Consider the following 18026-nt stretch of genomic DNA (forward strand, 5'->3'; position numbering starts at 1 on the left):
ACATCAATACATACAGAAAAAAAATACATAATATACATAACTTAATCTAGATGTAACAAACACTTAAATTAATAGAAATAAAACTTCTAATCACGAGTCGAAGTAAAAACTAAATAAAAACAAAATAAAAAAACACAAAAAGAAAGAAGTATAAACACATTTTAAGATGATTGGAGTTCGGTATTTAACAGCGATCGAACTTTATTAGCATGTTGGTCGAAGATAACATTTAGATTTGTCACTTTTTCGCTATATGGAATACTGACTCCATTAAATGTAACAGGAGGTAGTTCAGATTTATCAATACGGCTGAGCAGTTTGGATCCTCCTATATAATAATGACTTTCCGTTTTGTTTGGATTTATGTTTAGGCCGTAGGTTTTACTCAATTTACAAATAGCTAAAAGGTCTGCATGTTGACGTAATCTTTGAAGTTTGGATATAAAATAAAGATTTTCTTTTCACTAATAATACTTAAGTTCAATAAGTTTTCACTCGTCCAAAGGATTATGTGAGCAGAATGTATGCAAGGTTGCATGAGCCGTGTCCCCGCAGGCACGCGGAGATGTTCGCGTGCATGGGCGCGTGGAGCTGCTACGCGGGCGAGGTGCGCGCGGCGCCGCACACGCTGGGCAGCCTGCTGGCCAGCGCGCACATCTTCCTCGTGCCACACGACGCGCCCGTACGTCACACTCATCATTATCATCATTACAGCCTATACAGTCGACTGCTGGACATAGGCCTCCACAAGTTCACGCCAAAAATAACGTGAACTCATGTGTTTTGCCCATAGTCACCACGCTGGACAGGCGGGTTGGTGACCGCAGTACTGGCTTTGTCGCACCGAAGACGCTGCTGCCCGTCTTCGGCCTGTGTATTTCAAAGCCAGTAGTTGGATGGTTATCCGGCCATCGGTCGGCATTTTAAGTTCCAAGGTGGTTGTGGAACCTTGTTATCCCTTAGTCGCCTCTTACGACACCCACGGGAAGAGAGGGGGTGGCTAAATTCTTTAGTGCCGTAGCCACACAGCACACGCCACACGTCACACTCATCGACTCTTTATTTTTTTAACGTTTTTACGCACTCCGCTGACGAGGTCGGCGGGAGAGTGGGGTCCTGGCAGGGACAGCACGAGTCACAATATTCACTAAAACAAAACGGTACTCTCTTCGTCATAGCGCCACGCCGTGGGATCGCTTTCGCATGTTACTGTGACGCCCCGCCGACATACTGAACTACACTCACTGTAGTATATATTGGCATATTATAACCCTTCATCATGTAATATGAAGTTAAATTGTTTTATTTATGAACTAACATTGCGATTTGCCTAAATTCCAAAGTCGGGCTAAAAATAAAAATGAAAGAAAAGAAGATTTTGTCAAAATCAGTTTGTATCGAGAACACTTTCCAAAATATTTGTCCCTCAATTATCTGTTTCTTTTTGAGACACAAAAACTGAAGTTTTTACAAAAAATTGAGAAATATTTTTTACTATATTGCCCTAACTATCTTTCAATCTAGAAACAATCTGGACGCAAAACAGAAGATTTGGCATTCATTTTCTTTGAACTTATTTCCTTTGTGAAAATGCAGGTAAAAAAATATATATTTCTGTGTTACAGGAACCACCACTACTGTGCCACGCAGCTGCTCACCTGCTGCTCAGTATGTCCAAGAACGTAAAGTTCGTAAATGACCCTATGGTCATGTTAAATGATCTGTACAACCACGCGCAACGCTCGCTGCATTATCTAGAGCCAAAGGTATCTTCTAGTTTTCGTTTAATATAAGCTTTTCTATATATTTTTTTTATTTATGTTATACTAGCGGAGGCAGCAAACGTTCCTGCCCGGAATAGCAGATACAAATTTCTATAATTTCTAACTGAAAAATAAATAGAACCGCTAAAAATATTCTCGACAGCAAATTAAATTTGGTGTTATACTTACATTAGTAACCACTACCACCTATCGGGCCCAATTGTATTTTTTAAACTGTCTATGAACCCATTGAAATCTACATACAAAATTTCTACCAAATCAGTCTAGCCGCTTAGGGAGATGTTTGGTGGAAAACACTCGTACAGGGAAATTATATATATTAAGATTTAATTGTTATCTCTAATGACATCTATACAAATAAATAAAATTGGAGTCTCTGTTTGTAATATTAAAATAATCGGTTTTTAATAAATACATATGGATGTATATACGGTACATATACCAAAATAACATTTTTTACAATTTTTGTCTGTCTGTCGGTCTGTTTGTTCCGGCTAATCTCTGAAACTGCGGACTTTCATTGGCAGATAGCTGATGTAGTAAGGAGTAACTTAGGCTACTTTTATTTTAGAAATTTATTTATTTTACAAGTCTGTGAACTAAACAATAACTTTTTTTCTTAAACTCCAAGCGGACGAAGTCGCAGGCACAGCTAGTAATTATTAGTGATGTGCCAGATCGTCAAAAATGTATATCCGCGGATACGGATATTTATTGTCAAGATCCGCGGATACGGAAACGGATACGGATCTTTATTTACTCACTCAATCGATGTCAGCGTGTGACCTTGAAACGACAATCTTCAAAAGTGAAAATAAGAATGAGGTGAAAAACTCTCAAAAGTGAAAATAAGAATGAGGTGAAAAATACCGACCGATTCCAACGAAGCCTATAGTTTTTTCTCATCTTCGTTTATCCCCGAGCAACATAGATTTGTTAAAAGACGTTTGACAGCTTCCAATCTGCTACTTTTCACAGACTATATACTTTTAGCATGGATTCAGGTGCGCACGTTAACTGTAAATGTTACAGTAAATGATTTGATCGTATTGATCATACAATACTGTACTTGCGAAAGGAACTACATGGTGCTTAGGTATTTTCTTTTTTAGGAATTGTTAAAATATAACACTGTATGCTTTCCTAATAAAATAAAATAATAAATAAAAATATAATTAACGTCAAGCCCGCCGCAGCGACGGGCAGGATAGGTTTCGACTTGCATTGCGCGCATATTACTTTAGTTTAGCAACCAGGTCCAGGAAACGTCGGGCATGTAAAAAAACTTAATAAACCGCGATAAAATCCAAAAAAGTGGTTTCAGTAAAAAGTTATTTATTTTTTATTTTCTTATATTTATAAAAGTAATGTCATAACTTTCTATGTGTAATAGTGATCTCATAAGATAGTTGATTTAGTATGTGCTATATACTATTAGTAAGTTAACTTACTAGAATACCTATATGTTTGCAAATAAAGGTGCCAAATATTTGATTTTAAGAAATAAAAAATACTCTGAATGGATTTTTTCAAATTATACTACTTAATCACATAATTATGTAGCATTTTATCCTATCAATTGAATTTGAAAACTAATAAAAGATCCATAAAAGATCCGCGAGGAAAGTGACGGATAAGAACCTCATTTTTCCCACGGATATGCGCGGATACTAATACGGATACGGATACGGATATCTGAAACATCGCTAGTAATTATATATAATTGATGATTAGTAGAAGGAACACTAACTTCTTCGTCTTTGGACCGAACCGAAGACGTTGCTGCCCGTCTTCGGCCTGTGTATTTGAAAGCCAAAGCTATCGATCGGCTTTATAACTTTCAAGGCGGTAGTGGAACTGTGTTATCCCTTAGTCGCCTCTTACGACACCCACGGGAAGGGAGGGGGTGGCTATATTCCTTACTGCCGTAACCACACAGCAAATCCTGCTCAATAAGAGTAGTAATCTCTCTCCTACTTGAGCAGCGGAGGTCTCGGCGTACAAGTTTCGGCATCCTCTTGGAAAAAAGCCTTCTGTTCTAGCGAAGCTGCTTGAGCAGTGGGCAACTCGCATCTCCGCTGCATCTGATCCAAGGCTTCGGTAGAAACTTTGGACTGCTTCGTTGAATTCGTCGGTGGAAAGTATCTTCAACCCAGTGTACACACCGTCTTCACTACTAGTAGTTTCCAGCGAATCGAATCGGTTTTGGAGTTCCAGTTGGAACTGCTCGGAGCCACATAGTATTTGGGGCAGCGTAGGTCGGAGTCTCTCGGAGATTTTATCAAGCAGGCCGCTCTTTTCGAAACAGACAAAAGGCACTAATATGTAAACTATTGTAATATTATTTTTCAAACAAGTGATTGGAATTGTACAAAATACTCATTGACTGAAAAAAAAAAATTCAAGATACAAACAAATTTTTGTATATAAATTTAATTCTGTAGATCTTTCAGGCATTGCAGTGTAACGTGGGATCTCGTGGGAAAATTTTGCTTTGTACGAAAGTGTGATAATTAGCACACGTTCGATTTGTATGGCAGACTGCTGGCGTTGTCCGCGAGGCGCTGGTGTCGCTGGCGCTTGCCCGTGGACCGGCTGGCAGCGCGACCGGCAACGCTACCGGCGGACATGAAGCGGCGCGCGCACTGCTGGCGGCCTGGTCGGCGGCGCTGCCAGTGGCCGGCCCCGCCGTCGCGCTGCCACCTCTCACTGCCTTGCTACACGCCTTCGCTGCAGCTCCCACTGCTGCTAAGAAGGTAAAATTACAATTTTCCTATTAGATTATTTTGGTGCAGTTGACTCTTATGGTCTTTTTTTGTACGACAAACAAGCGTACGGCTCACCTGATGGTAAGCGATCACAGTAGCTAAACGCCTGCAACACCTAAAGCATCGGAAGCGCAAAGCCGACCTTATCCCCAATCCCCACCCCCCACCCAGCAGCTCTGGTCACTTTACTCATCACAGGAATTATTTAGCTGTGATCAACTGTAAGGCGCGCGGAAGCAGGACATATCCTGTGTGCCTTATTTCAGTTGTGATATCTCCTCTTCGTTTTATGGATTTTTTTTTGTCACGTTTTAATGTTGTCCTTCCTTCCTTGACGTAAAGCAAAGTAAAAACTATAGTCTATTCGCATTAAGAAAATAGTGAGTCATCGCTGTCATATATTAGCCACGCTTCTTTACCAATTTAATCGTAGTAAATTAGAACGTCGTGTTTAAATTGACGAGTTAAAGAATACGGGCGTTCTGGCGTATTTTTATAATATATTCGCGTTACAACCGTCGGTTAAAAATGTGAAATAGATCTCTTGTTCACGGACTTTTTAGTCTCCCAACAGCAACTATATGTATAAATGTATCACGTAGATAATAGCCGAGGGCGTGTCGTCCGCGGCCGAGAGCGCGCTCCGCATGCTGTGCGAGCCGGCGTACGCGGCCGCCGAGACGGACATCACGGACTTCTTCCTGGCGCTCTTCACTGCCCTGCTGCCGCAGCTCGGGGCCTTCGCTTACACTGCGATCGACGTATTCCTGGAGGTGGCGCAGAGGTGAGTGCCACCTGATGTATGTGATACACTAGCCCGTTGGCGTAGTTTGTAGTGACCCTGCTTTCTGCTCAGGGATTGTGGGTTCGATTTCGTTCTCAAGTCTGGGTGTAATGTGTGTTTTTTAATATTATTTTTACGTATCGTCTGTATGTATTTATAAAAAAATGTACCTATGTTAGTCGGTTGTTACTTAAAACAAAACAAAGGAACAAACGACTGAGAGGATTTTATAAAAAATATTCATTTATTTATTCACGAAGCATTATTAACATCTTATACATAACGACAACGATGTTCGTAGGGACACGGGTGACATCTCGGGCAGCCTGGAGCGGCTGGTGGAGTGCGTGCGGCTGGGCGTGGAGGCAGGCGGCAGCGGCGTGCGCGTGCCCGCCGTGCTGCAGCTGCTGCACGCACACGTGCTGCCGCGGGCCGACCCCGCGCCCGCGCTCGCGCGCGCCGCGCACCGTCTGCTCGCCAGGTACGACCGCACACGTGTGTGCGCGTGCCCGCCGTGCTGCAGCTGCTGCACGCACACGTGCGCTTGCAGGGACACGTGTGCACGTGCTGCGCCTTTCCCTCCGTGATTTATTTTGCAGAAAGTAATCCGCAAGAAACTGCAGTTAGTCATTAGTATTTATGTTAATTTAGTAAGTTGTCAGTCCAGACCGCACCTAGTCGGCACCGGTGCTCAGAGTGTTCGTGTTGCAGCGTGCTGATCCACCGCTGGCGCTACTTCTTCCCGACGTCGGTGGAGGGCGCGGAGGGCGCGCGGCGCACGGAGCAGTTGCGCGGCGCACTGGCGGCGCTGGGGGGCGCGCTGCTGGCGCAAGACATCGAGCTGTTGCGTGCCGCGCTCGCAACTATCGACACGCTCAACGCCAAGTGGAAACTGTACCACAAGGTAAGTGGGTGGAAACAACTCCCCCCCCCCGAAATTGCATATCCCATACATGTTGAACGTGCAAATGCGTGACTACGAGCACCAATTAAAAAATATTCTAAAAAAATACATAACATACATAAAAAGTAAATAATTTACACCGAATATTTTTCTTAGGTATTGTATCCTTATCGTGTAGCCCAAATTTGAAAGATAATTTTTAGAAAAATATACATTACTAGTTGATTCGGCAAACGTTGTCTTGCCGCTAAACGCTATTTAAAAATAGGGGTTGGTGGTAGAAGAGTGAAAATTTAGGATTGTATGTTTTTTTCAACGCCAAATCATAATAAAATAAAAAATAAATAATATATCTAAAAATATTAAAAAAAATTAGGGTGGACTACCCCTTAACATTAGGTGTTGTTCAATTCTCAGACTTACCCAATATGCACACAAAATTTCATGAGAACCGGTCAAGCCGTTTCGGAGCAGTTTAACTACAAATACCGCGACATGAGAATTTTATATATTAGATTAGGATGTCATTTGTACTAACATTAGCTTCATTAATGACACCTATCAATCATCTATCGGAAAACTTACCTCAAATTTAAAGATACCTTTGTATCATGAGATGCACTCAATATTTCTGTTTTTCTGTATATAAAAGGTATATTGTGGTGTTTCTATATATGTAATCCGAAAATACGTATATCGTAAATTTAGACCTTAACGAGTTGAATCTCCATTTTTCCTCATCCGTTATCATTGATACTGTGACCAAATCTTTGACAAGAAATTGACTTTCAACCTTGCCAACTCCTAATACTCCCACTTTCCTTCTTAATCAGCTGGCTGAATGTGATGTTAAGAAGAACATTTTAGCTATTAAATCCCAACTCCGTTGGATCTGACAGCATTAGTCGTAAGATGATCATTCCTCTCCTTGATTTACTTACACCCACATTAACCACAATTTTTAGGCTCTTTCCCGTCTACGTGGAAAAATGCTGATATTATACTTATCCCAAAAAAACTCAATCCATCATCCCTATCCGAATATCGTCCCATTTCTATTCTTCCCTTTTTATCCAAAGTTCTCGAGCGCCTGGTGTCCTGTGTATAACCAGCTTAACCTTTTCCTTTTGAAACACAGTCTCCTAAATACCTCGCAATCCGGTTTCCGTCCTGGTCATAGTACGACTACTGCATTTGTCAAAATAACTGACGATATACGATCTAGCATGTACAGGCGCGAGGTTACAGTATTGACGTTGCTTGATTTTAGTAACGCTTTCAATACTGTAGACTATGATAAACTTTGTGACATTATGCGTTCTCTTAACATATCTCCAGAGGCTACTGATTGGTTTCAAAGTTACTTGCAGGATCGCTGGCAGCGAATTAAATTGAACGACACATTTTCAAATTGGTCATTGGTGCTGCTGGTGCCCCCCAAGGTGGTGCTCTCTCCTCTTTTATTTTCTATATTTATTAATTCCATTTGTAATATTATAACTTCTCTCTACCACCTCTATGCAGAGGATCATCAAATATACTCTCATTCTACTGTAAGTGACTTGCCTCAATGTGTATCTCGTATAAATCGTAATCTCCTTGCCATTACTACATGGAGTAAAGCTTACGGATTAGTAGTAAACCAAGACTATAATTATAGGAAGTTTTAAATTAATTAGTCGTATAAATCAATCTCAACTATCTCCTGTAATTTTTGATGGTATTGAAATCCTATATAGTGAAAATGTAAAGAATCTTGGCGTTATTTTTGATCAACACCTATCATGGGGCCCGCAGATTTGTGAAGTCAGTCGTAAGGTTTTTGCTTCGGCTGGATTTCTTGGCAGGCTGCGTAATCTACTTTTAGTTCTCACCAAAATTGCTCTTGCAAATAGTCTTCTATTACCAATTCTGGACTACGCAGACACATGTTATCTTGACATTACTGGGGAGCAGATTAATAAACTTGAGCGAATCCAGAATTTATGTATACGATTCGTATTTGGACTTCGTAAATATGATCATATCTCTGAATTCCGTAAAAAAACTTCAGTAGCTCCTAATTTGCTTTCGCAGGAATACGTATATTGTCAACTTACTTTATTCTATTTAACCTTGTTGCACCTGCTTATATAAGCAACGGTTTAAATTTCTTAGTGATTCCCATGAACGCAATCTTCGTTCTGGGGATAGCTTACTTCTTGAAATTCCCTCTCACTCCTCTTCCTTTTATACTAAATCTTGCACTGTTTAAGCTTCTCGAATTTGGAATTCTTTACCCTTGCATATTAGACGTTTACAATCGCTTTCTATTTTTAACCGTTTTCAAAACAAAAAAGGAGGAGGTTACTAAATTCGACCGTATATAATATATTTGTATATTTTTTTAATGTATGTTCGGGGATAACTCCGTCGTTTATGAACTGATTTTGACAATTCTTTTTTTGTCAAAAGAGATATCCCTAGTTTGGTACCATGGTAAGGAAACCAGGATCTGATCATGAGATCCTAGAGAAATCGAGGGAAACTCGAAAATCCGCATAACTTTTTACTGGGTGTACCGATTTTGATGATTTTTAATTTAATCGAAAGCCGATGTTAATCATGTGGTCACATTTAAATTTCATTGAGATCTGATTACAACTTTTGGAGTAATCTTTGATAATGCGTATTGATTTGACTATTTTTTCGTCTACCTACGTTGTAATACTTGTCGATATAATTGAAGTCGGTTTTGCTTCGTTTGCCTGCAAACACAATTATTAAAAATGCTGTCAGGAAGCATTTTATTGATATTCAACGTGAATAAAATTGTATATTTGTATGTATGTTTGTGTGTATGTATTTATATATGTATGTATCTATGTATGTATGTATGTATGTATTTATGTATGTATGTATGTATGTACGTATGTATTTATGTATGTATGAATGTATGTGTGTATGTATGTATGTATGTATGTATGTATGTATGTACCTATATGTATATGTGTGTAAGTAAATATATTCAAACGTTTATGTCTCAATTTTTACACCTACACCGACACAATACCATCTCCTTTGCCCCTAGGTTGCCTGGAAGAGATTGCTGTTCAGCGATAAGGCCGCCCTTTGTATCTTATGATACTTTGTTTAAGTCCGGTTGTCATACAGATCAACAACTTACAGACCCATTTCTATCCTACCTGCCTGTAGTAAAATATTTGAAAAAGTGATTCTCGGTCAGCTTTTAAACTATTTCACAAGAAATAATCTTTTACGTCACAAGCAGTTCAGTTTCACTATAGGACGCTCAAGAACTGATGCCGGTGTCGAGCTTTTACTTCGATAGTCAATGCTTGGGAGGAGTCGCGTGATGCTTTAGGTGTATTTTGTGATTTATGTAAGGCATTTTGACTGTGTTCATCATAACACATTAATCCGGAAACTCGGTCACTATGGCATTAAAAATACCGCACTAAAACTTCTGAGTTCTTATCTTAGTGATAGAACTCAGAAAGTTGAAGTAAATGGTACTAAGTCGTCTGGATCTCATATACAAATGGGGGTCCCACAAGGCTCAATTCTTGGTCCATTTTTGTTTTTAATATACATAAACGAACGAACGAAGAAGCATGAGATTGTATTGTTTGCTGATGATACATCATTAAAATTTAAATTACGTAGACAAGAAACCAACTATGACGATGTAAACAATGCTCTCTCTGAACTAGTGCACTGGTTTAGTGTGAATAACTTACTTCTCAATAGTAAAAAAAAACTAATTGTATCAAATTTTCTGCTCCAAATGTAAAACAAATTGATATGCATCCAAAACTCAATGGTGATAAATTGAACTTAGTTAGCTCAACCGTTTTTCTAGGACCATTGATTCTAAGTTGCAGTGGGGACCCCATATCTGTCAATTGACGGATAGACTGAGTTTTGCAGCGTACGCGGTTAAAAGGATAAGGTTATTAACAGATGTCGTTACAGCTAGATTAGTTTACTTCAGCTACTTCCATAGTATAATATCCTATGGCATTTTGCTATGGGGCAATGCGGCTGATATTAATGTTATTTTTATTCTGCAGAAAAGGGCTATCCGTTATATTTATAAAATAGGATGTAAAGAATCTCTGAAAGAGAATTTTAAAGAGATCAACATCCTGACCTTTGCATCACAGTATATTTATGAAAATATAATGTACATACGGAAAAATAGGCATTTATTTGTTAGTCGTAGTGATCAACATGCCTCACATGATGTAACACTCAGGAACAACCACAAATTAATATTTTCTAAATACCGGCGCAGGAAAAAATGTAGTTCCTTTATAGGAATGTCTTTATACAATAAGATTCCGGCTGCGCTTCAATATTTGCCTTTACTGAAGTTTAAACAAAAATATTAAGCGAACTTGCGATGTAGTAAAGCCTATTATAACATCAATGAATATCTTAATGATAAAAAGGCATGGGGTTGAATAAAGCTTGACCAGGCTATGTCTTTGATCTTAATCTGTAAATAGATATAGTTAAAATATTGTGAGTAGGTGATATGTGGTGGTTTCGACCCACACGATTGGCTGTCTCGTGTTTGTCCTGATTATTTCGATGGCTCCTAAGTATACTGAGTCAACTAACAACTTTTGATGATTTCATTTTTTAAGATATTAATAACATTTACTTCATTTCCTATCTACCTATGTAACAAAAAAATAAAGTTATTAGAAGTAGAATTGACTCAGTATACTTAGGAGCCATCGATTTCATGCTCATACTGTTACTTTTTGTCTTGTATATGACTTTAAATTTTTAAAAGAGTACCGAGAGATTTTTTTCTCCGGATTTTTTCTCTCTCGGCCTACACTAGGGACATTAGTTTATCTTATTTTTTGTAATATTTAATAAAGCCGAGGACAGAATAGGAAGGTAATGTCTACCGAGTTATTAGAAATTTAAATTAACTTAATATTTTGATTATTTCGAAGTTAAGATTGCACATAACACTGGGTATATTACCTAAGTTTGTAATGTACCTAATGTTAAGATATAAATTTTTATTTTAATGTCTGATTTTTTTGCTGCCTTAACCTTCTTTTATTATTGTCGAGTTTTTTTTAATTTATTTGTATTTTTATTTTTGTGAATGACATTATTTTGACTTTCGTTAAGTGTGTATATCACCTTATGACGAAATAAATGATTTCATTTCATGTCATTTCTGCTAAAATCAATCCGATATGTATTATTTCTGTATTGGTGTACGTTAAAGTTGTACAACAAAGTGTATTGTTATGTTTTCGTAAACGAAAACGATTTCGATAACTAAATAGTTCGATCGGAAAGATTAACGAGTTCCGGTCGTTCCGGTGCGGCTTGCAGGCGATATTCCGCAGCGAATTCATGGCGTCGTTCCTGTCGGTGCTACTGGCGGGGCTGGCGGAGGGCGGAGCGCGCGCGCTGCTGCGCGACGAGGCGCTCGCTGCCGTGCACGCCATGGCCGCCGTCGACTTCGCCGCCTTCCGCCACGCCTTCCTGCCGCACTTCCTGCGCTCGCTGCCCGGCGTCGACCCGGCGCGCTTCGCCGACTTTCCGCCCGACACGGTACCGTCACACACACATACACACACGCACACGCGCACACGAACGCACGCACGCACATACGCACACACGTGCAAACGCGCACTCGCTCACACGTGCAAACGCGCACACGCACACACGCGCACACACACACGCCCGCACGCACGGACGCAAACAGCAACTCCGTAAGTACATGAAAATATGCAGAAGTCCAATTAATATTGTTCGTTTTACATAACTGGAAACGAAAAGTATTTTGATAATTGATATTTCTTCTTTAAAGAGTCTTAGCGATTTAATAGAGGCCATCTTTCGCATAATTGCGATATTTGCCGACTTAATTACAACACACCCAAGTATAATAATAAACCGACCAACGTTTCCCATAAATATTTTTCTGCTATTTGTACTTTTAACAGAATTGAACTATCGTTATACAGGACTACTGATCACTTAATATTTAATTCGCTTCAGCCTGTAATATCCCACTACTGGGCATAGACCTCTTTCCCTATGTAGGAGAAGGATCAGAGCTTAATCCACCACGCTGCTCCAATGTGGGTTCCCTACTATGAGTAACGATCGCTATCAGGTGTACACGATAACAACCGGGACCGACGCCTTAACGTGCTCTCCGCGGCACGGTGAGGAGACCCACAAGGACTGCACAAACACCCAGACCACGGCAAACACCTGTATGGCCAATACAAATGTTTGTCAGGTGCGGGGATCGAACCCGCAACCGCCAGCGCAACAGGTACAATCCATGGCTGTAACCGTTGTGCCAGCGCGGCGTCTTATTTCATTCGTTTAGGTTGTTCGTTGTTGTTGTAATATTTAATTCGTTTAGGTTGAAATACACCATGCTTAATTCACCCCATAAATCACTTATTACTAAGTATTATTATATTTTACATTGTAATAATTGTTTTTTAGGATTTACCAACATTCACTCAAAATATCCAGCGACTGATGAACGACGTCAACTGTTACCGGGCATATCAATCCCTCACGTGCAATGAAATGGGTATTTCGTAAACCGTGCTCAATCAACATTATTTTGGTGCTGTGATACAGACCTTGAACATTAGGCCGTTGGTACTTTATAAAATAGTGTAAATAAAAATATCATATTCATTGCATAATCGTATTATGTATGATGTAGCATGAATGGAATCATTTACATTTTTGTGACGGCATTTCATACTTTATTGTTAATAAAAAAAAATTTGGTGCATTTACAGCTTAAAGAATTATGGATTGCTATAGTTTGTAATAACTGTAAGGTCATGTTTATTTTAAGTCTGATAAAAGACGAATTTATAGTTCAAAAATATAATAATTTTGTTATTTTGTTGTAGCTAGTCAATGTAGACACATAAAAAATATAGTAGATACTGCTCTTTTGTCAGTAAAAAATTGGCATTTTTATTTCTTTACTTTTTAAGTAGGAGCAAACTCTTTAAGTCTCCAAAAAAAGAAAAAGAATACATAGTATATATAGCTTTAGCTTTAGCCTGTAATATCCCACTGCTGGGCATGATAAACAACCGGGACTGACCCACAAGGACTGCACAAACACCCGGACCACGGCAACATCTGTATGGCCAATAAAAATGTTTGTCATGTGCGAGGATCGAACCCGCAACCGCCAGCGCAACAGCCAGAAATCAGTGATGTGACCGTTGCGCCAACGCATATATATTATAAGAAAAGATGTTTCATATGTCTCCATACTTAAATATTTTCGTTATATATATATGATAATAATCACATGTCTGTTTATAATTATGTTATGAAATATATATTTAGATTTTTTAAATTCAATTTAAAAATCAACATAAAAATTTGGATATATCAGATACTTTACATGAAAATGAAATCATGCTTGAATGTAATGATACTTATGTGTCATTGCAAAGTTATAATATGTATAGTGCAATTATACTTATTTAAAGTTACAAAATTTATCAGCATTAGTTTTAAATTGTATCAGTAAGTTTCAGAATCATTAAATTTCGTGTTATTCTGCTGAATAGTAATGAAATTATTAGTTCTGTATTATATTTATAAGAAATAATGGTGTCATATTTGTACCCATAATAAGTTGGGAATAGTCGCTTTTATATTATTTTAAATAATATCCACTGACAAAAGTAGGGGACCAAATTTATTTAATGTAATAATCTCTTGCACTATTTTCTATATCTAAACATAAGAGTCCCAGAAAGAATGACTTGTGTGTAATATATCCTTATATCAAAGAAAATCTAACATTTTATACTTTGATACATCAAAGTTAACTGTATGAATTAATAATAATTCTAAGTTCTGCATGTCTACTTTTTACTGTACTACAATGAAATGAAAATGGTTATAGAAATAAAGTTAATTCCTCAAGACATGATTTTTATTGTTGCAATCACATTAATAAAATGAGGTATGTTTTGTTAGTACTGCATTGACAATATCCTTGTGGCTAGCATATAAATTTAGGTCTTGTGTTATATCCACCCATTGTACACCAACTGCATCATCTCCAGCTTGCAGTTGTAGTGCACTAACTACAGAACCTGTTTCATCGTGAAAATTATAAGCTATTGTTTCCATCCAGGCATTATCTGTATTTCTTGGATCATCTACATATCCGCTATATATTTTACTACCAACACTAAAGAAATGTTCCAATTTCTCTTTCCATAATTTTTTCATATCTGCAATAGTATAATTTAAAGATTTTTTTTAGAAGACATTTACATTTTTCCATCAAAAACATAACATACCATTAGATGCTTCTAAAGAATTTAAAGCTTCCTCCTGAAATTCTCTGATTGCAGTAGCTGCAACTTTTTCACCAGGATCTACCATGCCTCCCGGTAATGCCCATTCTCCAGTGTCTCTTCGTTTGATTGCTATAAATTGAAGAATGGGCCTGAAGAAAAATTATAAGTTTTTAAAAATATATAAAACACAATAGTTAACTATTAATGTTATGTTTTAAACTTTCATTTTAAAATTAACATTTAGCTATTACAATGAAATTAGAAAAATTATCATCAATATATGGTATGGTAAAGTAAGTACTTGTTTTGAACATCAGTTTTATTATGTTTCCATCGTGTGACAACAGGATCAGCTGCATGATTAGGTCCCCAGCGACCTAAAACACCTCGTCCACTCATACCAGTGCGACCAACTGGATTAAGTGGGTAACCATTTTGTACATCATATGAACCTGTATAACTTTCTCTGTTTACATTTCCATCAATGCTATTCCATTTTGGTTTAAAATTGACTTCATCTATGAAATACAATTTTGTTACAATTAAATTAAATTATATAAATATACTAAAATATGATTTTCATCTATCAACAAACACAAGACTATACTTATTTCAGGATCTGCCCAAACTTGGCCTTGTATTGATGGAGACGTGTATGTAGGGGGCTTGTACTCTTTAAATTCTGTGCTCCAAGCAACTTTATTATCAGGAACTGGAAATCTTTCGACTGAAGACCGAGGATATAATCGAGAACGACATTTAAAATGAATAGGCATAGTTAAAAAGCTTCTTATCATGAGTATATTGAAAAAAGCAACGAAAAATAATATTTTGTAAACAATGTTAATAAGCAGAAAAATTGAACACATTTAAGGAATTTTCTTAATTAGTTTCACATATTATGCTTTCTAATAATTTCACATATATTAATTAACTTAAATAAACTTATTCAATTATTTTTGCAATTTATTTTGTTATTATTATTTGTTAGTTTAATGTCAAAACGACAAACAGACAAAATCTTCAAAGTTAAAGATTCTCAATTGTGATTTGTCAGATAGTGATGTACATCGTACTCGATTGATATATCATCGATCTTATACTTATTTTCCAACGGCACAAAATTATATTAAAATAGGACTGACCCGCTGGTAAAATTGGTAGTGTTTCTGCTTTCCACTCTAGGATTTAATTTACATATAAACAAATACAATTTCGATTAGAATCCACGCAAAAATATCTGAAATTGTGTGACTTACGATTGCTTAAACTTAAAGTACTTATTAGTGATGTACCGGATCGTCAAAAATGTATATCTAGGTACACGGATATTTAGTGTCAAGATCCGCGGATACGAATACGGATACGGATCTTTATTTTCTTACTCAAGTGGTGACGGTGCGTGTCCTCGAAACGGTAGTTAACGTCACGCTCGCCGTACGACGGGCAGGACCTGTCCTGCAGCTTGCATTGCGCGAGTATTACGTTTGTTTAGCAACCAGGTCCCGGGTAGGTCCTCCCGTGACCATGGTTGCTGTAAAGTATCCGAAACATCGAGCATTTAAAAACATAATAAACTACGATAAAATCCGAAAAAGTTATTTTAATACAAAAAAAATTGTTATTCATTTTCTCACATTTCTAAAAGTAATGTCCGAACTTTCTATGTGTAATAGTGATCTGATAAGATAGATTAGGGACATCCATCCATTAATTAAGTAAGCTCTGAATGGAGGGGGGGGGAGGGGTCCAATGAAATCTCACCAAATTTCATTTAGCCTAAGCGCGCACTGGCGGCCTGGCCGTAGCGGCCGGGCCGCCGCGGCCGCCGCGGCCATCGAGATTCGAAGAATTGTACGATCGTGCGCTAGTGTGCTCGCACTGGTCGCCGCGGATAGACGTTTTACTGCTTACGGAGTGTTCGAATTATATCGTTATGTCTTTTGATACGGAGAGGTTTATGAGACTGACAATTTGGGCTTGGGAGCGACGCTTGCGGCTGGTCGCGACACTCGCGGCCTGGTCGCAATACTGGCCGCTGTGGCCTGGCCGCCAGTGCGCGCTTAGCCTTAAACCCAGGGGTGATAGTTGAAAATCTCACGTCAACTTCAAAGAATATAAAATATTACAGACATTAAAAAATATATATTGAGTGTTCATTCTATTAAAATCATTTAGTTATTTCTTTGAATTTTATTTTATTTAAATAAATACTATAGTATACCTGAACAGATTATTATTTTCTCGAATAATAAAAATAAATTTAGTTTAAAATATTTTCAGGGTCAATCTCACTTAAGAGGGGGGAGAGTCCAGGAAAATCTCACCCAAAGGGGGGAGGAGTCTAAACTGATCGAAAAATAGCTCACATAATTAATGGATGTTCCCTTAGATAGGTTTAGTATCTTTCAGTTATATACTATTCGTATGGTAACCAGAGGCGGCTCATCCTAAAGAGCGCTGGTGCAGTGTGCACTCCTACGAAAGTTACATGGGTAATCTTAAATCTATATTTCTTTATAATACATACTATCCTTACATTACATTCTTTGTATTCTATTAGGCATGTACGCTCCCCGTGTAGGAGAAGAATCGGAGCTTAATCCACCACGCTGCTACAATGTGGGTTGGCGGACATATTACCCACTATGAGTTACGATCGCTATCAAACGTACATGATAACAACCGGGACCGACGGCTTAACGTGCTCTCTAAGGCACGGTGGGGAGACCCAGAAGGACTGCACAAACACCCAGACCACGGCAAACATCTGCATGACCAATACAAATGTTGGTCTTGTGCGGAGATCCGTTACTACTAGCGCAATAACCGGTGCTGTGATCGTTGCGCCAACGCGCCGTCAAAAACGCGTCGATGTAAATATTTAATTGTCATTATATATCTATATCTATAAAGTTTTTACTGAGGTAGGGCACAGCAGGAATTTCCTGCTCAAAATATGGAGCAGCCCGACTGGGGTAGTACCTCGACCTTACAGAAGATCACAGCAAAATAATACTGTTTTCAAGCAGTATTGTGTTCCTGTTGGTAAGGTGACCAGAGCTCCTGGGGGGATTGGGGATTGGGTCGGCAACGCGCTTGCGATGCTTCTGGTGTTGCAGGTGTCTATAAGCTACGGTAATCGCTTACCATCAGGTGAGCCGTACGCTTGTTTGCCGACCTAGTGACATAAAAAAAAGTTATTTATTTTTAATTTCGTCATTCATAAAATCGTTATTAAAATCTCAACTCATCGTCATTAGTAAAGCCAGTCAATAAAAATTGTTATTTAATAGTTGTTGTGAAGGAAGTGGGTAAAGGAAAGGAACGAATCACGAAAGGCGCATAAGCGGCCGTTTTGGCCCGAAATAAGATTGACCAATTACTGTACGACGTTACCAATACCTCGCCCATGTGTTTTACGTCACAAGTTCATAC

General features: G+C 38.4%; 2 protein-coding genes across 2 annotated transcripts in view; one reads left to right on the forward strand and one right to left on the reverse strand.

Annotated features, from left to right (window-relative positions):
* The window catches only part of LOC123656600 (exportin-6-A), a 32496-nt gene extending 19338 nt beyond the window's left edge, over positions 1-13158 (forward strand). Inside the window, exons 14-21 of the mRNA XM_045592269.1 lie at positions 556-682; positions 1626-1766; positions 4325-4540; positions 5155-5336; positions 5638-5817; positions 6048-6240; positions 11608-11829; positions 12742-13158. Coding sequence (XP_045448225.1) covers positions 556-682; positions 1626-1766; positions 4325-4540; positions 5155-5336; positions 5638-5817; positions 6048-6240; positions 11608-11829; positions 12742-12843 — 1363 coding nt within the window. The 3' untranslated portion in view covers positions 12844-13158. The remainder of the gene's footprint in view (positions 1-555; positions 683-1625; positions 1767-4324; positions 4541-5154; positions 5337-5637; positions 5818-6047; positions 6241-11607; positions 11830-12741) is intronic.
* A 1039-nt stretch (positions 13159-14197) lies between these two features.
* LOC123656756 (ADP-ribose pyrophosphatase, mitochondrial) lies at positions 14198-15460 on the reverse strand. Its single transcript, XM_045592414.1, has 4 exons — positions 15196-15460; positions 14890-15106; positions 14589-14737; positions 14198-14519 (listed from the first exon to the last, which is right to left on the reverse strand). The coding sequence occupies exons 1-4, from the start codon at positions 15455-15457 to the stop codon at positions 14233-14235; spliced, it is 915 nt and encodes a 304-aa protein (XP_045448370.1). The 5' UTR covers positions 15458-15460; the 3' UTR covers positions 14198-14232.
* Between the last annotated feature and the right edge of the window lie 2566 nt (positions 15461-18026).

The sequence above is a fragment of the Melitaea cinxia genome, chromosome 9 (assembly GCF_905220565.1).
Source record: "Melitaea cinxia chromosome 9, ilMelCinx1.1, whole genome shotgun sequence".
Taxonomy (NCBI): Eukaryota; Metazoa; Arthropoda; class Insecta; order Lepidoptera; family Nymphalidae; genus Melitaea; species Melitaea cinxia.